General features: G+C 37.8%; 2 protein-coding genes across 2 annotated transcripts; one reads left to right on the top strand and one right to left on the bottom strand.

Moving 5' to 3' along the window:
• Window positions 1-3,680: 3,680 nt before the first annotated feature.
• On the top strand, window positions 3,681-22,420 carry map9 (microtubule-associated protein 9). Its single transcript, XM_079615926.1, is given in 15 exon segments — window positions 3,681-3,864; window positions 3,954-4,041; window positions 4,233-4,338; window positions 4,531-5,154; window positions 5,829-6,028; window positions 7,640-7,736; window positions 7,904-7,959; window positions 8,180-8,250; window positions 13,836-13,992; window positions 14,100-14,120; window positions 14,124-14,189; window positions 14,625-14,786; window positions 15,738-15,883; window positions 20,373-20,508; window positions 20,948-22,420. Coding segments are annotated over 14 exon segments (2,037 nt in total). The 5' UTR covers window positions 3,681-3,864; window positions 3,954-3,966; the 3' UTR covers window positions 21,068-22,420.
• Window positions 22,421-23,531: 1,111 nt separating this feature from the next.
• npy2r (neuropeptide Y receptor Y2) lies at window positions 23,532-25,607 on the bottom strand. Its single transcript, XM_079615925.1, has 2 exons — window positions 25,424-25,607; window positions 23,532-24,720 (listed from the first exon to the last, which is right to left on the bottom strand). Exon 2 carries the CDS (start codon window positions 24,696-24,698, stop codon window positions 23,553-23,555), a length of 1,146 nt encoding a protein of 381 aa, XP_079472051.1. The 5' UTR covers window positions 24,699-24,720; window positions 25,424-25,607; the 3' UTR covers window positions 23,532-23,552.
• Window positions 25,608-25,899: the final 292 nt, after the last annotated feature.

The following is a 25,899-nucleotide window of genomic DNA, read 5'->3' as shown; positions in this document are numbered from 1 at the left end:
TTAGGTTACCATGGGTCCATGGCTACCAAATAAACTTTTGATGAAAAAACAGTAGGAAGTGCCTTTATGCAGAGCGTGTTGGTAATGACGGCTAAACCATGGGACAGGTAGAAATTAAAGGAGAACTCTTTTTTGTAAATTTGGAGTGCTGTCAATATAGAGAACAACGACAAAAATCGGTGTTGCCTACACTGTGTTATCCTCTTTTTAAAATTTGCACCCTGTTGACTTCAATGGGGCACGTTATAAACCTGCTTTTAGCCTCTTAACATCTTGTAATGTGTCATTACAAGTGCCCAGCCATGTTAGATGATTCCTTCAGAGTGAACACGAGTGAATCTGACTGCAGTAGATGTGAAAGATATTGATAAAAATGATGTTATATCAGCCAGCGCACAGACCTGTATTTACATCCTGTTTTCGGTCGAAGTCAAAAGTAGTCGATTGTCAAGTTCAACCGTGTGATCATAGGTAACTAAACCTATGCGCGTGAACTCGACAATCGACTACTTTTGACTTCGACCGAAAACAGGATGTAAATACAGGTCTGTGCGCTGGCTGATATAACATCATTTTTATTCATATTTTTCACATCTACTGCAGTCAGATTCACTTGTGTTCACTCTGAAGGAATCACTCAACATGGCTGGGCACTTGTATGACACATTACAAGATGATAAGAGAAATAAAAGCAGGTTTAAAACGTGCCCCATTGAAGTCAACAGGGTGCAAATTTTAAAAAGAGGATAACACGGTGTAGGCAACACCGATTTTTGTCTTTGTTCTCTATATTGACAGCACTCCAGATTTACAAGAAAATTAGCTCAATGTTAAAATTGACCGGAGTTCTCTTTTAAGTCAAGTCAAGTCAAGTCAAGTCATCATTTATATAGCGCTTTTAACAATGCAGATTGTTTCAAAGCAGCTTTACAGAGATAAACGTATAATTTAAGGTAAGATTGTTTTGGCTTTATAGCGGTTCTTGAATAATGTTATTTTCCAGCTAAAGTTAGATTAGTTATTTAAGCAAAATAAAGTAGAAAATGCATATTAATCTGTGCATGTAGTTTATTAGTTCAGGTAACATTTAATTCATATGCATTTTTTTTATTTTTTATTAATTTGTGTTAAATAATGTTTGATATGGTACAACATGAAACTCTGGTGGTGGACAACACCAAAACACAGATATTGTACCACAAAACACCAATAAAATGTGTTGTTTATACTAATAAGTGGTGCTAAAATTTATTAGATTTAATTAGTTTTTAATAGAATTACACATGTGGACAGAAATAGGCCCGAATTCTGGGAAATACCCATAAACGTCTTATAGCGTAAATAGGCTTCCATAGGTTTTTTTTTTAATCCAAAAGCCGCTGCAAGTTAATTCAAATAGAGAGCCTAAGTCCCGCCCCTCCGCTTCCGGCTCATGGGACCTTATTTCGGAAAAAATATGTATGGAAGTCAATGGGGAGAGATAACTTATCTTTTTATTCCGTCTGAACTGTCCCCTGAACTACACATATGATGTTTGTCAATTTAAAAGGTAAATATGAAAGTCAAGAAAGTCGCAGTTTGTCATAAAACAGAAGAGTAACGTTTAGTTGTATGTGAAAATCGCTCGATGAACTACATCTCTCGTCTCGCACTATGTAGCCTACGTCACAAGATCCGTTGCTCGTATGTGTGTATTCTGGCTCAAAACACGAGTCAGGCATGACGGCGTAACGTTACGATTATAATGTAAGACTATAGAAAAAATGACAGACGTTAGCTTCAGTAAAGTTAGCTTCATTCATTGAGAGAAAAGGTATGACGTCGCATGTGCGCCTTCTGGGTTTGTAGTCTTTGTAATTACGTATTTTCATAGTCTTATACCTCAACCGTTTTACATCAAACTGCGACTTTCTTGACTTTAAAATGTATCTTTTAAATTGACAAACATCATATGTGTAATTCAGGGCACAATTCAAACGAGATCAAAATATTTGTTGTCTCTCGCCATTGACTACCATACAATATTTTTCCGAAATAAGGTCCCATGGTGGTCGACCGGAAGGGGAGGGACTTAGGCTCTCTATAGAGCATCACAGTCCCGCCCACAGCCGGTGCCGGAAGTAACAATTCAATACAATTTCTCCATAGACATTTGGGGTATAAGCCATAAAAACGTAACCATACATGGTAGACTTAAAACCAGCAACGGCTGTACTAAGCGATTGTATATGCTCATATAAACGCCAAAAGTTCATGGGGCACTAACCTTGTTTTGAGATAAATGCCTTTTATTCGCGATGTCTTGGATAAGTACTTCATTACCCACAATCCTAAACAATCCCACAATCCCACAGTGATGCATCTGATTGGTGGAAATCGTGTAAACCCCGCGAAGGTCCATAGCGTTGCCATGGAAGCAGGATTCTAACAGAAGAGACGGAACGGACTGTTTTCTTTAGCGGAAGCCATATAAATAGTTTTTAAATCAATACATTCCTTTTTTAATTAATATTTTGTGTCAAATTATTGATTTATTTGGTAGGTAGCCATGTAATAAGCGGGATAATGTATAGCGAGTTGGTTGTTATAGCGAATACAGGCTGATTCAAGACCCCTCCGCTTCGCGTCGGGCTCATAACGTTAATTAACGTTAGCCTTTCGGGAGTTGTATTCGCTATAACAACCGCCTCGCTTTACATTATCCCTTACTTATCGTTCACTTTAGATAGGCTACTGTAGCCTTCATATGGTATGAGTCATATCAAGCATTTTATGATGCCGCTGTCAAAACAATATTTAACCTAGGCATAAGGTTACCTCTTCATGCATTTACTGAACATTTGTATAATAATTCATGGCAAGTTAATAAACTGAATATGATGGTCCAAGAGCAGACCATGCATCAGACCGGTGGCGTTGTGCACTTTCTGGTTTGCTGACCATCACTTTTTAATCTACACTCGTTGTGGATATTAAGAAAATACATTAAATGTTATTACAATTAAGAATGAACTATAACTTCATGAAAATGAGCATGGACCTCAACCTGTCCTGTCAGCAGAGTGTCCTGTGTCATAAAGGGCTTTGAAATAAACACAAACTACACACTGACTGAACACACATGTGTTGACGACTCAGACTGAGCGGTGATTTGCAGTCAGGTACAAAGCACTGCACCATGTTGCTAACGTTATCGTTAACCGCTTTCACACACGCACACAATATAAAATACACGATGATAAATATAAAATTCAATACACAATACCTATATAAAACACTATTATTTTTATTTACACGATTACTATTGAAATAACTGCTATTAACTACACATTCACTATATAAAATTCACTCAAAAGGCTCTTTCGCGGTTGGCTTCAGTCGACTTCAGTGAGGCGCGGTGGTTTATGGGATTAGTTATGGGAGTAGTTCCTTCGCTCGGAAATGAAAATATGTACACAGTCTTGTACCTTTGCCTTTTTTTGGATTTTCTCTTCGTTTTTTCACTCGAAATGATATGTTGTATGCTTATGAGTTCAGCCGTAGCTGGTTATCCTCAGACATGCTCTAAAACTCTTTAGATACGGATTTTTCCAAAAGTCAATGGGAGAAATGAATGGGAAATTTACTTCCGGCACCAGAGCTCTCTCGGGCTGTGGGCGGGACTGTGATGCTCTATAGGATGAACTGGTCAAATTTAGGGCATTCAATGTAAAAAGCGGAAGCTCACAGAGCAACGTCCTTCGTCGTAGTAGGTTACGTACATTCTCATCCGGTAACGTTAGTTGCTTGGTAACTCGCGTAAACAAATGGCGTCCATGATGAGTTGAGCAACGCTTGCTACCTCACATTTGTTTTGAAGCTACGATAGGTTTTAATTGTTTGAACGGTTGATGAAATGCTATATCTAAAACGATCATGTGCTTGTTAATTAACAAATTGTTGCATTTAAACAGTCCATTCGATAAGATGAATGACGAGCCTTTTTCGACAACGCTTGCTTACACGAAAAGCCCTAAAACATCCAGAAGAACAACTTTTCAGGTAACATTATTAGCGTCTAATCATTAGTGTGCTCTTAAGTGAAATATTTATTTAGATTGTCAGACACACCAGCCTTTGTCTGAAAGCCTAGTGAGTTGCCTAGTTTCGAATCGAACGTTCGTAACCGTATTAATGCTCTCTAATGTAAGTCAGTATGATGTCTATGACACGTGCATGTTGTTGAATTTCAGGATGAGCTAAAGAAAGCTGTGTCTGCTAGAGCCAACAAGCATAGTTACTCTGATGACTTTGAGGATGATGATGAAGAAGATGGTAAAAATGATGATGATGATGATGGTAGGTACAGAATGGCATGCTTAACTAAATCATCTTCAAAGCATGGCTCAAGTTCATGGTATAGCCTACTCACAACTATAGGATAAACCTTAACTTACATAGAATCAGTTTGTTTATCCCCAATAAACTGTAATTCAGTTTCTATTTAATGTTGTTCTTTGCCTTGTATTATAAATACACTAATTGTTTCAGCAGACATTCTGAACAAACTTCTTAAAAGACAAAAACAGAAAAAGGAGAGATTTAAAGCTGGTAAGACAAAAGGCAAAATAAATGATTTCAAGCTTTCAGATGATGATGAAGAAGAAAATGTCAAACCCAAAAAAGTGTCTTTCATGAAAACCAAAAGAACCAGCTCACCTGTGCATTTTGAACAGCTAAACTCCATGGGAGGTGTAGATGGCCCGATTAGTTCTTTCCATTCCACGCAATCCAGGAATACTTCTCAAAGTCCAAGCGATTCTTACACTCCAGAGAATAATCAACAGTCAGATTCCCATTTTTCCTCTCTATCCGACAAGTTTCAACCAGAATTCACTTTACTCCAAAAGGATGAGCAGTCAAAATCAGTAATGAGGTTGAGGAACCAAACAGAATCTGTGGTGAGGAAGAGCCTGTCAGAATCTCCACTGCCACTAAACTCTGAGAATAGCCTATGGGAATCTTCCATCCCCCTTACATCAGAAGGCTCCCAGTGGGACAGTCCAGTACCATTGCCTTCAGAAAAAGATGAGGCCAACCAAAGGATTGGTGAAGATGGTGACCTACCCATTCCTCAACCCAGGGAGAGAAGTGTCAAACCAAAACTCTCTACAGGTCAGTGCTACAGTCTTTGCATGTGTGCTGCTGTTTTAAGATCTGTGGTATTTTGCAATCCAATTATTACTACTGTTGTTTATTATAATGTAATGCTATTTTGGTGCTCAATTATTAATAATGGTTCTTATTACTTTTTGATGAATAGAAATCTCAAAATAACAGCACTTATTTGATATAGAAATCTTTTGTAACATTATAAAAGTCTTTACTGTCACTTTTAAACAATTTAATGCATCCTTGCTGAATAAAAGTACCGTATTCATTTATTTTCACTGTAGTAATAATAAATGTTTATTGAGCACCAAATTAGCATATTAGAACAATTTCTGAAGGATCATGTGACACTGAAGACTGGAGTAATGGTTCTGAAAATTCAGCTTTGCCACCACAGGGCTAAAATCCATTAAAAAATATATTAAAATAGAAAAAAAGTTATTTTAAATTGTAATGATATTTCACAATATTAGTGTTTTTGTATTTTCATCATATAAATGCATTCTTTGTGAGCATAAGAGACTTCTTTCAAAAAAATAACAAATCTTAATTATTCCAAACCTTTGACCGATAGTGTACTTCTGAAAGGTTCCCTGAGCTAGACAGAGTTTTGTCTGTAAAATCGTCTCAAGAAATGTCAGAAACTAACAAATAAAATACACATTCTTTAATTAAAGGTTACGTTGCTCAAGACATGTCACCCAGACCCAAGCCCAGACAGAGGACAGCAAATATGTGTGACACTGGTCAGTTAGAAGAGGAAACGCAAGCAGAAACTCCTGGCTTCAGCAGAACAGCCACATCCTCTATGTCTATACCCTTCTCCAACAGATCCTCTTCTGAGAAGAGTCAAACCTCTACCACTGAAAGTGTTCAGGTGAAATTGTTTAAATGTGTAAATGATAGAAAGAGAAAATATGAAATAGTAGAAACCAATTTAAACGCTCGGCTGTATATTCTAAAACCCCTCAAAAAAGGTGTTAAGGTGTTAAATTTTCATTTAGTCATATGTTGACTCTGTAACAACCAGTGGCGGCTGGTGTGTTATAAAATAGAGAAGGCACACCATTTTCTTTTAACTGCTTTAAAATGGGTTTTGTGGTCACTAATAGACAGATTTATTAATAGACATATTTATTGAAAACAACACGTACATCAAGACAAAATAAGTTCACTCACCTAGTCCTAGCCTATCACTTGAAGCAAAAATCCATCCTTCTATCCTTTTAAATGTCTGTGTTAAAAGAACACATTTTGCCTTTTAGTGAAGCTGATTGCTTTAGCCTATATCCAACTTAGGCATGTGGTCTTCCTTCATTTTTAATTTGTAGCTGTTGTTTGAATGGTAGTTTAGTAAATTTGTTTGCGATCAAATATTCAGTAGCTCTTCTCTCCATAGTTACATCAGCGGTAATAGTTCAAACTAATATCACGTAATTTACGTCTTGTCGATGATTGGTTGATATACCAAGGGAGGCTAGCCTCCTCTGCCATGTTACTTTTCTCAACACTCCTAATCGCTGAAAGTGAAATACTCGATGGTGATCGGCTTTTTTTTTACCAACGGAGGCACAAGTCTCCGGCTATGGAGCCTCCCCCTCCCTCCCCTCAGACTCGCGTTTCACAGATTCGGCACATTCGGGGAAGAGGCAAGCAGTGGTTACACTTACAGTGGGGAAATCACTTACAAACAAGAAATACACATTCTGAGACATAAAATGAATAAATGGTTATTTTATTAACATTAAATCGTCCTTCTCTCATTTTCACCTAAAAAATTGTGGGTAGGGTGTGCCTGACTTGCTTCCCCTGACGAGCTGCCACTGGTTAGCGGTAGTTAATATCTCACAACATAAACAAGCTGATCAGGTCTAAATCCAGATTCAAGCAAATGTTTTAACAGATCCTTAACCCTCCTGATGCATAAAAAAAATTTTTATACACCTTTTGCATACCAGGGTCTGTTTGGACCCGGTAGAATGTAAGCTTATAGAACAGTCATAGCTTAATGTTTTTCAACTAAAACCATATTGTATATCTAATAAGTAACTTCTGAATGCACAAAAGTTTAAAGTTTTTAAATGTTACCATGTCCAAACCTTTCCTTTTTTTTAAATGTAGACTACTTGGTCTATGAACTTTTGCTCTACAAACACATTAAAACATTATTGTAATTTTATTTTAACTTCAGAATTATTGTGTGTGCATGCGCAAGCATGTTTATAAACAAAATACAGTCCCAGTGGGAAGGGAAAAAAATGTGTGCGTCATTGTAGGATGTAAGTAATTTGAGACAAAAGTTGTAACAATTTAGTTTAAATGGTTATATCTCTTAATTTTTTTGTATAATTTTTTTTTTTTTAAATAAAGTATGTTTATTTTGACAGTCTTAACCACACCTAAAAAATAATAAAAAATAATCTTCGTACTAAAAAAAATAGTATGTACCTGAATGCAATAGGTGGGTTAACCATATATTTTACTGCAGGGTCCAGATGAACACCAGGCCATGTCAGAAAAGTCTATTACACAGTCTTGTTCAACAGTAGAGCAAGTGTCCGAGGCTCCAGCCACTGCAGACAGTGGTATGTGGGAATTAATTTAGAGTGTTTTAATGTTCAGACTTTTACTGTTGTAACTATCCATAGTTTACATTGGATTACATTTTGGTATTGTTGATCTGTGACCTGAAATCTAATATTTTAAAGTATTTTATTAATAATTTCAAATAAATCTGTAATTTTTATTCTAGTTGCCTCGGAAGAATGCAAAGAGAAAAATTACTCAACATCATTTGAAGAAAATCATGTAAGTCTTATTAAGAGTGTTAAGATCTTGTTCTTAACTATTATTCTGAAAGATGGCCCTTCTGAAACTACATCTCTGTCAGCAGTGTAATAAGAAACAGCTTTGTTTTTGTTAATAATGGATGCAGGACCCTACAAATTAAGGTCAATTAACTGCCTTGTCAACATTTAAATGCTAATGTTATTCTTAATTAAATCTGTCTTCACACTTTTCCAATCAGGAGAGTTCCCATGATGACCTTGACTACACGGCAACCACACAAAGCCACATGTCTAGAAAATCCACAGACAGGTTAGTGAATTTGTTTAATACTTAATGCTGACACCGGCAGTTATGTGCATGTGGTGAACTTCTGAAATACAGAAGCTAAGTTTATAAAAAGTGTAAATTCATGTTCCATTGATGTTCACACATCATCTGGAGATCCATTTTACTGTACACTTAAAGGGATAGTTCACAAAAAAAGAAAGAAAATTCTGTCAGCCTTTACTCGGCCTCGTCATTCCAAACCCTTACGTCCGTCTTTAATCTTCGAAACACAGCATCTAGGTTACTAATGTAACCCCCGTTCCCTGAAAGAGGCAACGGAGACATTAACGTCAGTGACTGACGAATTGGGATCTCACCTGAGAGCCCAATCACCTTCAAGTGGTAACAGAACAAGCCAAAGCACATTTGCGAGTTAGATTTGCATTGCAAGCTGCTCTCCTGCTTCTGGGTATATAAGGCAATGTGCAAATACACCCATTAAGTTTTTCGCTGAGAAGCCGAGACTGGGTCCCGAGACGTAGTACAGGAGTTGTGGCGACGGGCATTAATGTCTACGTTCCCTCCTAAGCAAGCCAGCTGGGGGCAGAAGTAGGACAGGGCTGTGCACAGAGTATGCCAATCACTGATGTTCCATTCACCCTGAACAGTGAGACTATTGGATAACACTAGGAAAGTGTGCCTATTCCAACTGGAAAGGAACGCTACGAAGACCACATCCTGCCCATAGGGAGGTAATGTGAAATTACACATATGGACTGACCGTCAGGGCAGTGCTCTGTAGCAGTTCATTTGCAAGGGAAAGACACGTGCTCGCCAACAGGGAAGCCGTACCATGGAAGAATACCCTGGATTATAAAACCCAGTCACAGGTTGCCCGGGTATATTTGTGGCAATAGCCAACAATACATTTTATGGGTCAAAATTATCGATTTTTCTTTTATGCCAAAAAAAATTAGGATATTAAGTCAAGATCATGTTCCATGAAGATATTTTCTAAATTTCCTACCGTAAATATATAAAACATTTATTTTTGTGAGTGAATGCTTCACAATCGCTAACATAAATGGAGAAATGGGCTGACCAACCTGGCATGCACACAAGTACTACCCATCTGACTGATGGGTCAGATGTGTGGTGGAGGAAAGCCCGCAGCTCTGCATATGTCTGCCAGAGAAGCTCTGTGCACCAACATCAAGGAGGAAGCAACACTCGTGTTGAGTGAGCTCCCACTCCCAGGTTTCACAGACCGTTTTGGGAATGGTATGCTAAGATGATGGCATCCACTGTACAGTGGGCCAACCTCTGTTTGGAGACAGCCTTTCCCTTCTGCTGTCTTCCTGAGGCTCTGTGTGCTGTCCACGTACAAACGCAAAGCACAAACAGGACACAGCAACGCGAGGGCTGGGTCTGCCTCCTCCGGGGACAGCTCTTGCAAGTTTACCACCTGGTCCCTGAAAGGAGTGGTGGGACCTTTGGGAACATATCCGGCCCGAATGCCAGGCACACTTCGTCAACCGAAAATTAATGCAGGTCCCCCAACCTCTTAATGGATGTGAGCGCAGTCAGGAGTGCTGTCTATAGAGACAGCATTTTAATCTCTACTGACTGCAAGGGCTCAAATGGTGCTCTCTGTAAGGCCTTCAGGACCAAGAAGAGGTCCCAAGAGGGAATGAGGCGTGGATTCAACCTTCTGGCGCCACTCAGGAACCTGACGATGAAGTCGTGTTTCCCGAGGGACTTACTGTTTACTGCATCGTGGTGTGCGGCAATAGCAGCAACATACACTTTCAGGCTTGAGGGATACAGCATTCGCCCCGTGAAATTTGAAACGGCTTGTTGTGAGAGATTGATTATGCTATATATGGGGATTATAAAAAAAAAGTATTGGGTGGATTTTTACCATTATAGGGTGGTTGTTTACACACACTGTGAACACACATCTGTGTTCAAACATCTTATAAAAGTGAATTTTGCATAAAAGTTCCCATTCAAGTAAAACATTTTCAATTTTATTTCAATTAAAATTTTAAACCAATTTTATGAAATCTGTTTTATCAAGATTAATGTGTCGGACATATTAATTGTTTATTACTAAACTAGTGTTTTCTGAGTCAGTGTTGGCTGCAAAGTTTGAAGTTGACGTTGCTGACTTGTCATCCAGTATAGTGAACATGCACACGCGCACACCTATAGAGAGAACTTTAAGTAAGGAATAATTGACGACAGGCCGTTGAATTATTATAAAAATAATGCACACCCGAGGTGGTAATGCGGTCACGACGCGAAGCGGAGTGGCCGTTACACCTCGGGTGTGCATTATTTTTATAATAATTCAACGGCCTGAAGTCAATTATTCCGCTTATACTAGTTACCACACCTCGAAATATTGTTCAGATTATGTATTTCAAGACGTTTGTAAAGTTTTTGTCATTAAAACACTCTTGTATGTAGGACTAATTCCTTGCGCATCTAAACCCATGCTCCGTTGCTAATTCCAAAACGTCATTTTAGAGTTAGTAACGGAGGTTTGAGCCGCTGATAGCAGAGTAATGCTGGACACACTTAACAACCAGAAACATTCTCTGACTGTGAATGCAGCAGATTTTAAACACCGCTGTGAACACAGACTGAACGCGCTGAAAACGCGTGCATGATCAGTCTTAAGTATCAAATTACATTCATAACTGGCCTTAGAGAGAAGCATGTGCGTCAATATTATTATTTATTTATTAATTCAATTCGTTTTAATTAATTCGTTCATTCTTTTTTTCTATTAGTGACAGTAGACTAGACTAATAAATGAAACACAAAGCCCTTTTAACAAGTATAGGCCTATCAATTTTATTTATTTGTTATATTATCTTCAATTACGAAAACCCGTGCAACAGGACTATCAATTTATTTAAATATTCAGTTTAATTTTCTATTGATTATGTATAGGACTGTAGGCTATACTTTATTTATTCAAATTAAACTGCATGTTTCCATTGATTGTGAAGTTAGACATTGGAAATTGCAGATCAAGCGCATGGAGCTGCGGTTTTTCTTGTTATGAATTGTATATATTTTCCGTTATTACAGTTGACTACGCGAAGTGATATGGAACTGTAATAAGGTCAAGACGTGCCTGGAACTACTTTAGCCGTGCGGTTCCCTGAAAATAATTGCACACCTCAGAACGTTCGTCAACCAATCAGATTCAAGCATTCAACGGCCCTGTAGTATAATATGGATTACACAATAAGAGAGATTTGTTTTCGTTGAAAATTGGTTAATTTAAAAGTAGACATTTCAAGCTTTCTGTGTGCCTTTTTCTCATGCCTCCAGTTCTTCTTGGAGTTGAAGACTGAGCAACTTTCTGCCCTTAAGTTTATTCCGTGCACTGTCAAGTGCTTCATCAGATTTGTCGTGTTGCCGGTCTTGGCAGCAATTATCTTATCGCAAATATTGTATTGTACGCTGTTGGCATCGAGGTAAAATGTTGCCTCACTTTTGATATTTTCCAAATCTATGGGTGTTGGGACGCTACACACTTCAGCCTCACGTGTGAGCCACGTCTCTGGGTGTAACGGCGTAAACTAGTATTTTTCCTTGATGCCTCGCCACAGCCAATAATACTCCAAGCTTAGACAAAGGGGAACTGGAGCGCTGCTGGTATCCCTTGTATCCTCTGGTGCTCTTGGAAGGGTTAAATGTTAAAGAAGAATTGGAAAAAAATCCAAGTCCAGGCACTCAATAGGATGCAAAAGTTAAAAAGCCTTTATTATTTGGGCTAAAACATTAAAACACCAACGCGTATCGGCCCACTGGCCTTGATGCCAGGGGTGGGGATATAATCAAACGCCTTAAACAAAGGGAGACTTATTGGATCTATTCCTTGAGGGCCACTAATTATCCAGGTCTCAATGAAGATTTTGACCTCACACCTTTTTTGTAATGGTTGTGTCTCAATAGGGACAATGTTGTCCGTGAATGTTGACTAGTTTTTGCATGAATGCATGAATTTAGAAGTATGATTGGTTAGCCTTTTCACATTTATTGACTCTTGGGACATATTGTGTGGAGTACACAAGATGTTTGTATTGGTGTTACTCCTTTTTTTTTTTTTTTTTTTTTTTTTTCACTTGGAGATTTCTTATTTTGCCTTGTATTTGTATGGTTTAACCTTTGGCATTAGATATTACCTGAGCTATTGCCTCTAGTGGTGTGTTGCAAGTGCCAGAGTGGCACACCTGAAACCAATGCAACTATAAGTATTGCTTGATTCTGTCTGTTTGTTACCAACACCCTGATGAAGGCCAGTGGGCCGATACGCGTTGGTGTTTTAATGTTTTAGCCCAAATAATAAAGGCTTTTTAACTTTTGCATCCTATTGAGTGCCTGGACTTGGATTTGTTTTCCAATACTCCAAGCTTATTGGCTCACTGACGTTGATGAGATTAAACCCTTTGGTATCGAATTTTGGTACCGAACGACAAGACATTTTTTTGGTAGTCAATGATATTGTGGCAATTTGGTCAGTTCGGTCGGTCGGGACTCAACCGGTAAACAAACTCCCATTGTAATCCTCAGATCACCCTGTGTATTAATCAAAGTGGCCCTGTGTCCATCAAGGCCAGAATGGAGAATAGCAGAAAGGACTCCACCTGTTTCCAGGTATCTCAGTCTTGATCTCAACATCGCGATGGTCATCTTCCTGCAGTGGGTACATGACTCATCAACAAACGCCCCCTCAGTGTGCTTACGGCCCAGACACGTGAGGCAGAGATCGTGGCTGTCAGATGGGGCCAGGAAATGACTGCATCCAGAAACACCCGGGTGGTGGAATGACATCTTTAAAAAGACGCAACGTCACAGCCGCGTTTACTCTTTTAGGGCCCAGGGGAACAGCCGCTGCATTTGACAGTTCACTCACTCAGCAACGTGACCTCTGCTGGAACGCGCTGTCACACTAACACACACAAACAGCTTCCCTCTTGTTCCGTGGACACTGAACGATGATTGAGAGCAGAGTGAAGACAAACGTCTGCTTGGCTTTGAAGCGAAGCTTAATGTGAGAATTTGCACACTGCCTTATATACCCAGAAATGAGGGTGTAGCTTGCGATGCAAATCTCACTCGCCAATGTGCATTGGCTTGTTCTGTTACCATTTGAAGGTGAATTGGGCTCTCAGGCGAGAATCCTGATTTGTCAGTCACTGATGTTAATGTCAAATAGGGATGGGGAACTGAAGATGTTTTTAATGAAACCTTAGAGATTTCTGAGATTTCTAAATGTGGAAAGTAATCCATATTAACAGAGAGATGAATTTATAACCTTTAAAGCAGTCAACAAGAAACCACTACTATAATATGGATATTATAATTAATTTACATTAACATACTTTATTGATACCAAGCCACATGGAAGTCTCACCAACTCAACACTTCTGTTATTTATTTTCTCATGCTATTTTTTTCCCACCTTGCTTCCTTTATTCATATATGTTATTTTATATATATATTATAATGAGGAAACAATTACTTGGTGCACCTAAAGAGTGCTAAAGAGTGTTACTTAAATGCACCAAACATTGAAAACTCGAAGAATATCTTTTGAACATTAGACCTTCAAGCTCCCGGTCATCCAGTTCCAGAAAGTCCAAAAGCTCATATATAGTGGAGTCTAAATACCTGGGAACATTGAAGATTTTGGATCAGAGGACACAGGAAATTCAACAGGTTCCAGAAGCAGCAGATTCACTAAGAGCTGCTGTGTACCAGGTTAGACTAATCATTTACTAAAAACATCATAATAATTAGTTGCAGCTAGAGGCTTTTTTTTTATTAAAAGTTTTTATTTATATTTGGGGGGGGGGGATTCTTAACAGGAATGGCTAAAAAAGAAAGAATAAACTTTAAAAATAACAAGGAGGGCAAAAAAGCAGGAAGAGAAGTTGAAAGAGGAGAAAACGCAAGAGGTAATTAACATAAACAAACGCTGCGTCCAAAATCGAATACTTCCCGACTATATTGTATGTGAAAAACAGTACGCCAAAAGAGTACCCGGCGAAAAGTACCCTGATTACCTACTACCGCCGAGAATCTGAAGTGCACATTCGATGAAGGCTTTACTATCCCACGAGGCCATGGGAGAGGATTATTAAAAGGCAGTGAAGCGACGCAACTGACGCTTGTAGGTCACATGACAGTAACAACATACACTCATACTATATAGAACGTACTTTTTTAACCGTCATGAAGTTCAACTTCAAAAACTACTCGGACAGTACGCGATTTTGGACGCACCAGAAAATGTTCAATACACATTTTTTCTGCAATAAATTCATTGAATTCTTAAGTCACCACAGTCATGTTATGATTTATTTATTGTCATTTCCCTTTTTTTCCCCGAGGAAAAGCTTTCTAAAATTGCAGATGCAAAGGCCTCGTATGATGCCTGGAAAGAGAAAAAATCTGAATTCATCAGAAAGATAGTCCAAGAAAAACAGAAGTCAATCCACCAACAACAAATGGAAAAGGATAAAACTCAAGAAAAAAAGGAAACCGCAAAACAGGTCAGTATTTTTCATTGGTAATTATAAAAAAAAATTTGTAAATTATTATTATTATACAATTATGCACAACCTCTTTGCTTTCACATCAATAGTAAGCATTTCCAGAAAGAGAAATATATGTCTGAAAAATACACTCCAGTCTAAGTCCAAGGTGGCACTGATCTGCCCAGACTGACAGTTGCTCAACCCAGTCAAAGTTCTTAGAATATAATAATGGTTTAAGAAAAGAAACAATATTTTGTCACAGTAAAAAAATATTCATACTGTAGCTCAAATACATGAAATGCATCACATTTCTCTTGCATAGTTTATGTGTGAATGTGGTTTGCTGTACTGGCCAGTAAACTATGCAGCAGCCTTGAGAACCCTTTGCTAAAAGTCTTGTGAAAGGGACCTTTGTGGAGGTATTCAGTTGCTCACTTTTATTTGGAATGTCCCTTCAATTAGCATCGCTTTGCCACCATGCCCGTCAATGACTTCATAACAATGCCTTCAAGGCATTTTAGCTGCTTTCAGAACTGTCCCTGTCATGTCTGTTTTGTTTTCTGATGTCTGGGGTTTCGGGGTCTGAAGGCTTTACTCTTATCATTAGTTATTCTGGTGTGTGTATAGGGTTAGGCGAAAGCAGTATCTGTCCTGAAATAATAGGAAGTTGACATTTCCTGCTTTGTGAAGTACTGTACTTCTCTTAGACTAAATTAATTTTGTTAATTGTTTTAAAAATGCTTGCAGCTTTGGTGATTTTATAATATTAATTGGGAGACCATGGAATATTTGTAGTTTTAAAAATCCATTTGCCACAGCACATAACTAAAAATGAAAAATGATGGTGATTTAAATAAAGGTAAATAAAAATGAGAGAGAGAGACATGATACCCTGCAATATATACTACTAAATGCAATTTTAGTACTATTATTCACATAAAGATATCACAATCTAATTTACAAAAGGTTTTTGAAAAGTGGAAAGAGGAGCATGACCGTATCCTTAAAGACAGGATAAAGGAAAAGAAGCAGACTGAGAGAAAAGAAAAACTACAGCAGGTCAGAGAGAAAGAGGAAAGAAAAAAGGACTGCACCTCTGCTTTCACTGAATGGTAAGAAAGACATTTATATATGATACCCTAATTTATTCCTTTTATCTTGTTAAATAGCTCACATTTGATCATGCTGAAGTTATTATGCAATTATGTATTGATTAATACATTGTTTATACAGAAAATGTATTATACCTGTTATACATTTGAACATAAATGTGTGTCGGCAGTGTGTGTACACAACCAACCTATAATGGTAAAAATCCACTTCTCTTTTTTTAATCCCCATAAATTATGCCATTTGCAGATTCTTGCATATGTGACATCACAAATGCTTAGCTCCCACCCACGACTGTGACAGACTCTGCCCTATTAGCATAGACCCCGTCCTGAGTGAGCTGTACACAGTCTGCCATGTTTATCCGCTCGCCAGAGCATTTATTTTATTTTATTTTTATTTAACCAGATGATCTCATTGAGATTTAAAACCTCTTTTGCAAGAGGGACCTGGCCAAAATTTAACAGTAGGGTTGCCACCTGTCCCGTAAAATTCCGGATCATCCATATTTTACGGTCTCCTAGGGTACGTGAGGTGACAGAGGGGGTATGCTAACAAAATACCCGCCTTAAAATAACATTAAAATGGAGCATGCCTTTCTAGCAGGTAAAATGCTGTAAATACATGACATCCAATCAAATTACCTCATCTTTCGCGGTCAAAACTGACTACATCCACACAAGCAGCATGTATATGATATGTTGCGTCGCATGCAGAGTCTGCTGCCTTTGCAAATCGCGTAAATTACTGCCGTTCTCAACAATATACCTTTGTAAAAGTGGGGACTTAGCACTTACTAGCATGAAGAACAAATATAGATACAAGACTGTGCAAAGAGATTGATTTAAGATTCAAACTCTCTTCGATACAACAACATACCCTGAGTGAGTTCTTGTTTTTCATGTTGATCATATATTTTACGAGCAAGAATGCAATGTTTCCCAAACATCCACACGATTTCAAATGTGACATTGATTTTATACAACAGTTCAACAAACAAAAGGGTAATATTAAGTGATGTTCATTTTTAAACACTGTATTTTTTTAGTAGTTCCCAGGGCTCGAATTTCGGCGCGGGATTGCAAGTATTGCACTTCATTTTAATCATTTCCACAGGTCTCCCGCTTATAATATGAGAAATTCCCGCAAACATTGATTGATTCACTTTAGCATGTAGGTTGTATTAGTAAATTAATCCACACAGGGTGGGTTGCATTACAGTTTTTTTGGATTGCTTAAGCACGATTTTCAAAACAGGGCCCGTGTTTTCAAAACACTACACACAATTAGCAGAACCACACACCCAATTAGCAAAACACTACAGATCCTTTGCATAATTAAACACACTTGTAAAAATGATACACTTCTGTTTAAAAACCACACTTTGTTACCATATGAAACACACACGTTTCACATTACTATACTCTGTTTGCACGAGTTACACTCTGCTGTGATAAACATAAAACACTTTTAGCACTTCTACTTCCCTATGATTAGAGTAGGCTACCATCAACAAAGTACAAATATAATGTAAATTCACCAAACACTACACAAGACCAATGTTGCAGACTGAAGAAACTCATTTATTTCTCAATACGCCCAAAATGTTGACATGGAGATTCATAATATTGTAACAAAATGTCACTTTACGTATTGTACTGTAAGTTTACTGTAAAAAAAATAAATAAAAAAAAACAAACTAGACATTGTCTCTTCGCCTAGCTGGATCTGGACAGAGAATTTCATCGCAAGCAATGTTGCAATGTTGTCATTAGCAAGACACCTTGGAAAGACACATCTTGAATGACAATTGCATTGCTGCTACCTCCATCTGGTCACAGGCCTCCTCCATGGCTTGGATGAGGGGTACCTCAGCCTGGAGACGGAGATCATATACCTTCCACCGCCATGCTGAGAAAAACTCTTCTATAGGGTTGAGGAATGGAGAGTATGGTGGAAGATATAGGATGGTGAAATGTGGATGTTGCTGAAACCAGTTCTGAACCAGAGCAGAGCGGTGGAAAGACACATTGTCCCAGACAACAATGTATTGCATATGAACTCTGCATATGATCGATTATATTTGCTGCTGTTACAGTAACGTTGTGCAATTGGTCCAAGAATGTAAGTATGAGTGCTGTGTTGTAAGGGCCCATATGGGCATGGCGGTGGAGGACCCCATTCTGTGTAATGGCTGCACAGTGTTATATTACCCCCACGTTGCCCTGGGACATTGACTATAGCCCTGTGGCCAATGATGTTTCTTCCCCTCCTTCGTGGTCTCGTCAGGTTGAACCCAGCCTCATCTACGTAAATTAACTCATGCTGGATCTCCTCTCCATCCATTCATAAAACTCTCTGAAGAACAGTGTCAGACAAAATTGTGTAGTTCAGTGTAGATCAAGTACCTATTTTCCAATCGAAATGTTCTTATCACACTTGCCACTGTGTATCGGCTTAGATTTGGCTGTACTCGCAGTCCAGCCTCCCTCAGCGTCAGGCCGTGGTTGACAACGTGGTCAACCAGTGTTGCGCGGATCTCATTTGTCAGATTCGGTCCTCTTTGAGCACCTTCTTGTCTTCCTCTTCCTCTACCTCTACCTCCAGCATGGCCTCCATCTCTTCCTCTTCCTCTGTTGATTCCTCTTCCTCCCCTTCCTCCTCCTTCTCCTTCTCCTTGTCCTTCTCCTTGTCCTTCTCCTTGTCCTTCTCCTTGTCCTTCTCCTTGTCCTTCTCCTTGTCCTTCTCCTTGTCCTCCTCCTTGTTCTCCTCATTCTCCTCCTCATCTTACTCTTTCTCTGACTTTCCATTGTGCTTGAAGACCGATGAACTCACCTGCTGCCTTTTATAGTGCTTATACACCTGATTGGTGTGTCTACAATTAAGCAAACAAGTGTTTGCACACCTGATGACTGTGTTGAACCAATTGATTGGACGGTGCGGTAATTTAACAGTCAGTGCTTTGGTATTGCAAGGAAGTGACTTCATGATAGATTTTTGTGTGTAATGTATGTTAAGTGTGTTTAGTGTTTTGCAAATCACTGTGTGTAGAGTTTTGCAACAAGTGTGAGGTTGACAATGTGCTTATAGTTGTGCAAATATGGGCTGATGTTTTGCTTCTTGAGTGTAAGGTTTTGCTAATAGTGTACTACTTTTAATTTTAGTGTGTAAGCAATCCAAAAAAACTGTAATAAGGATTAAATTAGGTTCAGTTTAGAGCTAATCTAGGATTTGTTGATCTGGGTTTATGTTGTGTTGCACCACTTCATTTTAAACACAGATTAACAAATCGGGGATTAGAATTTTAACCTGCTATTAAAACCTCCATTTACGATTAATTTTCTCCACCATGATGGATTCGCCGTTGTTGTTATTAAACAGCAACAATGTTAATATTTAATTTTCTTCAATAGATCACCAGAAACTCACTCTCTCTCTCTCTCTCTCTCTCTCTCTCTCTCTCTCTCTCTCTCTCTCTCTCTCTCTCTCTCTCTCTCTGATGAAAATAGTTCTTCCTGATTTAGGAAATAAACTTGTAAAATGTCAACTGTCTTTATAAACTGTTACGTAGAGAGACCGTTAGGTAATGCTAATGGTCATTTCATAAGCCAGGACATATATGTATAGTAGCCTATCAATTAATGGAGTAATAATGCAGCATAACATATGACAAAACAACCGAAAAAAACAAAAAAACTGGCATGATTCGTGACTACGGTATCTCCACTCGTGATAGGACCGTTTGATCACCACCCAGCTTCCACGCGTTCAGTGCTCACCTCATCATCACCGCTGCAGTTACATGCTAAATTTATTCCTCTCTTCTTTTCTTTGTCCGACACCAAGATGAGTGGCGGATCCGCATTTACAATTTAATTGTAGGTGCACTAAATTATTTAAAATTCATCACCTGCCAGTTTAAAGTTAATCCCTATTTGAGATTTAATCTATCTTAAATATGAATTAAATCCAGGATCAAAATTGTTATATGTAAACCTGCTTATTTTTAAAGTGTTGCAACAGAAAGAATTATTAGATAAACCTCGATTTAATCTAGATTTAATATTAATAATTGTTGGTGCAACCCACCCACAGATTATAAAATCAAATCAGTCATTTTAAAACTTTCTGCGAGATGCATTTTCACAAACAGCGTGAGTGATTCAGCGGTGCTGCGTCTTCTCTCTCTCATGGATTGCACAAGGCAAGTGTCAAGGGCGCTGATATTAGCAGCCCGGATACATGGACGAAAACAGCATGTTTTTCCTTCCACTCGAAAATGGACATTTACAACATGATATAAAATATGATCTGTGGGGTAGCTGAAACTAAACATTCTGGGGACACCTGAGATTTAAATTACATCTTGTAAAAGGGGGCATAATAGGACCCCTTTTAGATTTAAATGTGCCCTTTGTGAAGCCTCAGGTTACAGATAGAATTTAATGCAGAACATGACTTTCAGTTAATTATTTTACATATTACATATAGGAGTGACCGAAAAAAGGATGTCATTGAAGAGAAGGTAAGGGCAGAACGCAGGAAGGAGAAAGTAAAGGAAGTGGAGGAGGAATATGAAAAGGAGGAAAATGAAAAAATGGCCTTGGAGATGTACGACAAATGGCTGGTATGTTACAGCAAATTTATTTACACACAATTCCCAATCACACATATCATTTTGCACTGTAAAACAGTTTTGTAGAAAATATATTTCCATGACATTGCTGTTTATTATTTATTAAAAAAGTTAAATCTATAGTAAAAAGTTCTTGAAGTCTTCTTAAATGGCATTTGCCATTTAATTTTTGTCATTCTGGTGTATGTTATGTGTGTGTAAAGGGCAGATCAGTCATATTTATTTTCTAAGTGGGGTTGTTCAGTCCTCATTTGTCACGCCATGCACTAAAGGTTCCTACGTATATACACACATTTAAACAGATGCTTTGAGACAAAGACTATTTAAATTACATTATTTTTTAATGAGCAAGCTGTAAATAAAAGCTTTTCATTGTTTTGCCTCTGTTGACTGATGTTGAATTTATGTGGTCCTGGTCCTTTTATTACAGAGAAGAAAAGAGTTTCAACAAAACCGAGAGAGAAATGATAAAAGGATACAGGCTATTCTTCAGGATGAGCCCCCTCCTCCCTGGAGCCCACCTAATAAAACCATCCCATTTGGAAAATGACCTTTATTTAATTTGATTGACCTGCTTTTGTGACATTTGATATAATTATTTCAGGAATCGTTGAAATGTAAATAAATCAAACTAAAATTCCCTTAAATGTAATGCAGTAGCTACTACATATCACTTTCATCAAGCGATTTTTAAGATATTTGTCTAAATATCATAAAGTTGATCATAAACATGGCCAGATAAGAGAAATAGTGATAAATACGTGCTGTTTATTTTATCATTGCATTATAGGTTTATCAAAGCCTTAAACATATTTACAATAAATGTGTGTTTTGTTTTTAAATTGTGTGTTTTGTTTTTAAATCATGTGTTCAATGTGTTATTTTATGGAATTTGTTTTCTCGTTGACAAAACATTCACAGTTTCGACCTTTTCATTGTTTTTTCTGATGTTTAATTGTATTGTATTATTAAGCTTATAAAACATATCTTGAAATTGTACATCTGTTACTTCTCTCAAACTCCAGTTAATCAGCCTTCTGAGCCTTGCAGGCATTTTGCTGAAGTGGTCTTGTCTAAGTCAGAGCCTGGGATCTTTATAAATGGTTTAATATTTAAATAACAAATGAGTTGCTGATGGTAAACCCTGACCCTTTGCGCTACCAATCAATGTCCCGCTATTGTATATCATAACCTTTTTTTTTATCCCTGTAGGAAGGGAAATTGTGTTGCTTGTGGCATCAAAGACTTTAACACTATGCAATGGAAATTTGGCATCCACAGTGAAATAAGTGAGGTGAGTAGGAACTACCTTAAAGCTTCTGTGTCTGGAATCCTTAGTGGTATAGTGGTAATGCACATCATGCCTAAGCTTTGAGGCTAAAAGCCATCTGCTTGAAATAAAAATCCCTAATGCAATAATGTCTGTAGATAAATAGTTTTGGGCAGAGACAGGAATTCAATTGTGAATTGTAGATATAATAAAAGTGGCTTTTGGGACATTCAAAGACGGGCAGGACAGTCATTGACACGATCAATACTTTGAGACCCTCTTATTCTATTTTTATGTTGTTGTGCAGTGAGTATTGATTGTCTGTTCCTGTCAGTTGATTGATCTTTCAGGGGCCATTGGCTATCAGAATTAGGAATACTGATCTTAATGGAGTACATTCCATTTGTAAACCAAATTTATTTATTGTTTTAGTGTCTGTCTGGTGCATGGGCAAAAATTCACAATCCCTATATTACAACTAATAAAAAATCTATTTTATAATACTAAAAAAATATATGATTTTATGATCTTACAATTCTAAATAATATAGGGTTGTCATTGCGCATGATCCTTGTCAAATATGGAATCTCCATAAGAGACAAGTTGAGACAACATCCCACCAGAGAGACTTCCTGTTTAACATTGTTCACAATAAGATGTCTAGGATCAGAAGCAATGAAATACTACACCATTTTGATTCCAAAAGTGAAGTGTTCCCTTCTAAAAACCGAATACTCATTAAAACACAAGTATTCTCATAAAATGATGTCTTAAGTTCTTTAGAGAATATTTGTGTTTTAATGAGTATTCGGTTTTTAGAAGGGAACACTTCGCTCTTGGAATCAAGATGGTGTAGTATTTCATTGCTTGTGATCCTGGACATCTTATTGTGAACAATGTGCAGTATTAGAGACCATGTAACCTAATTACCTGCGAGACATGGGGTGTCTGAAACAGAAAGCAGCTGGCTTGCTGCCTCGCTGCCCAGTGAACTTGTGGATTCACATGCATTTTTGTATAAACCTTTTAAACTTTTGTTAAACTTGTTTCAGACCCGCTTTCAAGGCACCAATATATTAAATTCAAGTGAGTTGAACAGACAACCAAGCAAATACTTTGACTTAAGTGCTTATTTCTCTAATTAAGAGATTTTGCCTGAAGAAGACCCAGGGTCGAAACGTTGCCTTTATATTAAATATGGGAGTTTAAAGCAATGTTGTGGACATTACATTTTTTTCACTTTATTAAGTTCCTTTTGTCCTGCACCTGCCAGAAGGTGGGATGTGCGCACAATTACTTTTATACATATTTATCTAATTAAACCATATATATAAAAAATTGACTACTACACTGTCAGAAATAATTTTTTAGAAGGGATCAAATGCAAACACTTGATTCCAACTTGCCCTGATGTCTTCTACTGCTGCCTTTTTAATGTTTTGAGAACCATTTAGCATAAAATCCCCTTTATTTTCACAGGAAACAAACAGGAAAAACTAGAATATATTTAACATGAGATCCCTGTCTCACTGACTTTTTTATTTTTACAGATCAAATGCTAATTCCGAATATAACAAATACATATTACATTTTAACAAAATACAACATTCCAAACTAAGTGTTTTGTCACAAATTCACCACAATTGTCTCATATATGTGTAGTGTTCAGTCTTCAGATTTACGTATAGTCCTTTACAGTAGACTTTTTGAATATTTCTCCTTATGTTTACATTTTGTTTTTGAAATCTCAAAAAGCAAATGGCCATCACAGCAGAGTGTTTTCTTGTTTAAAGGCTACACTGATTGCATGTTGCTTATTGCGTGTACTTTTCTCACTTACTGCCTCACTGCTACAAACTCTTCTCATTCCGTTGTTTAACCTTCCACACTTGAAAACGGCCACAAAAGATCTTCTATAGTTTCTGTTCATCCAGCCATAGAGGATGGGATTGGCAAAAGTGGAGCACATGGCCACAATATGAAAAGCTGTATAGAGCAATTTGAAGTCTTTCATTTCCAATACACTGCTATCAATATCCACCGCCAGCTGGAAGGCGTGAAAGGGCAGCCAGCTAACGGTAAAGACCACCACTACAGCCACCAGCATTTTCGTCGTCTTCTGTCGCCGTTGATGACGGTCGCTGCGGCCACCGCCGGGGCTGACGTGATTTCTTAGCTTGTTCCAGATTCGAGTGTAAGCAAAAGAAATGATAGACAGTGGCAGCCCGTACTGCAGGAAGAACATGGCGATGCTGTAGATTGTCCCATCCGCGCTACTTCCAGGCCACTTCTCTGCGCAACCCTGAATTGTCTGCTCAGGCGTTAGGTCGAAGGTCACGTATTCACGGAAGATAGCTAGAGGGCTGGCAAGGATTGCGCTTGCCACCCATGTGATCGCAATCACGACTATGCACATGTCTTTGGACATCTTGGTTTCCATGTGGTAGACAATGCTGCGGTACCTGTCCAGCGCTATAACGTTGAGCGTGATGGTCGAAACGTGGACGGCTAAGCCTTGTGAGTATGGCAGCAAGTAGCACATCACCTGTCCGAATTTCCACTCTCCATAGAGAGTGTACATCAAAGTAAAAGGGAGACACAATGTGTTGACCAACAAGTCTGCTACAGCCAAGTTGACGATGAAATAGTTAGTAACCGTGTGTAAATTTCTAAACTTGTACACGACATATATGACCAAAGAGTTCCCGGTCACGCCAAAGACGATGATGGTGCTGTAAGCCAAAATCAAGATCACTTGAACACCCACTAGTGTTGTACTGTCTTCCAGACCATCTAAGACTCCCTCTACTCGGATAGTAGCTGGTGTACAACAGTTTGTGGACTGAATTAAGGAGTGCAGGGTTTCGTCTTCAGATGTGTTTGTTTCGGTTCTTATATCCATATTTAGCATTTGTTCACTTTTGTCACTTACTCTGAAAAAAAAAAAAAAGTTAAGTGGAAAAAAAAATGTTGTATTCAAAAAAGATGCTATTTTATAATTCAGGGAATAACATTTTTAAGAAGGATAAATGATGGAGGTACAGGGAGTTTGTTAGTTTAAGGTGATGTTGTTACAGTGTAATTACACAAATAAGTAGGCTACTTAGTAATAATTTATTACTAATGTACTTACTACTGTGTTAGGGTTTAGTTTAGGGTTAGTTACTTGTAATTATGCATAATTCACTGCTATTACTATAGTAAGTACATGTAACCATGTCACTTTAAAACAAAGTAGCCTATTATTAAGTGTATCTTATTTTAATTCATAAAAATGGTAAGCATTAATGCATTACGTTTTATTATTTAATATATCTAAATATGTTAATTTATATTTTATATAAATGAATCAAAGGTTCATTGGATTCATCTGTTTGAATTTATATTTATCATCTGCAAACAGAACATTGCATAGGCTATATATATATATATATATATATAGATAGATAGATAGATAGCCTATATATATATATATAATGGTAAATGCACGTTTGCACCTATAATTTACTGTCACTACGCGGTCATTAAATCATATAGAATAAAACAACCATGCATAAAATTAAAAGTCGTATAGCTTGGAGTTATCCGAGCAAAATAGGTTGTGCAAAAGTGCACTTAATTTAGAAAGTTTCTTACCTTCAAGTTGTGAAGTTTCATGCCACATAAGCTCACGTAGAGCTTATGAGTATATCTGCCAGAAGAAGAAAAAAACAGACCAAATCCATGCCAACATTAACTTGCATAACCCTACGACAGACCTCAAGAAGTGTCAGTAACACGAGTCCGAATGAATTGATGCATTGAAAGAGAAATGACCGCTTCCCTGAGAGTCTGCTGGGAGTCTGCAGTTTGCCTCTGCATGATCTGTGCGCAACTCCACCAGTAGCCTACTCGCGAGATTGTTGATTGACATCGGACTTCATAATGAGCCACAGTTTGCTTTAAAATTACAAATATAACAGATAAGAGGTTTATCATGAATATTGAATTATGTTCCTTCATATTTCGTATTAAAATGAATTAATCTAAGGATCTTGACATAAAATTTTTTGAAAGTACATTAATTATTTTTGCTAATCATCTTTACTAATGTTAATGAAGTTATTACGAAG

The sequence above is a fragment of the Phoxinus phoxinus genome, assembly GCF_949152265.1.
Source record: "Phoxinus phoxinus genome assembly, chromosome: 6".
Lineage (NCBI taxonomy): Eukaryota > Metazoa > Chordata > Actinopteri > Cypriniformes > Leuciscidae > Phoxinus > Phoxinus phoxinus.
The sequence above is the reverse complement of the archived record's forward strand: the minus strand, read 5'-3'. Positions and strand labels throughout refer to the sequence as shown.

Coding starts and splice junctions, on each gene's coding strand:
- npy2r (XM_079615925.1), bottom strand. CDS start 24,698: ATGCTAAATATGGATATAAGAACCGAAACAAACACATCTGAAGACGAA.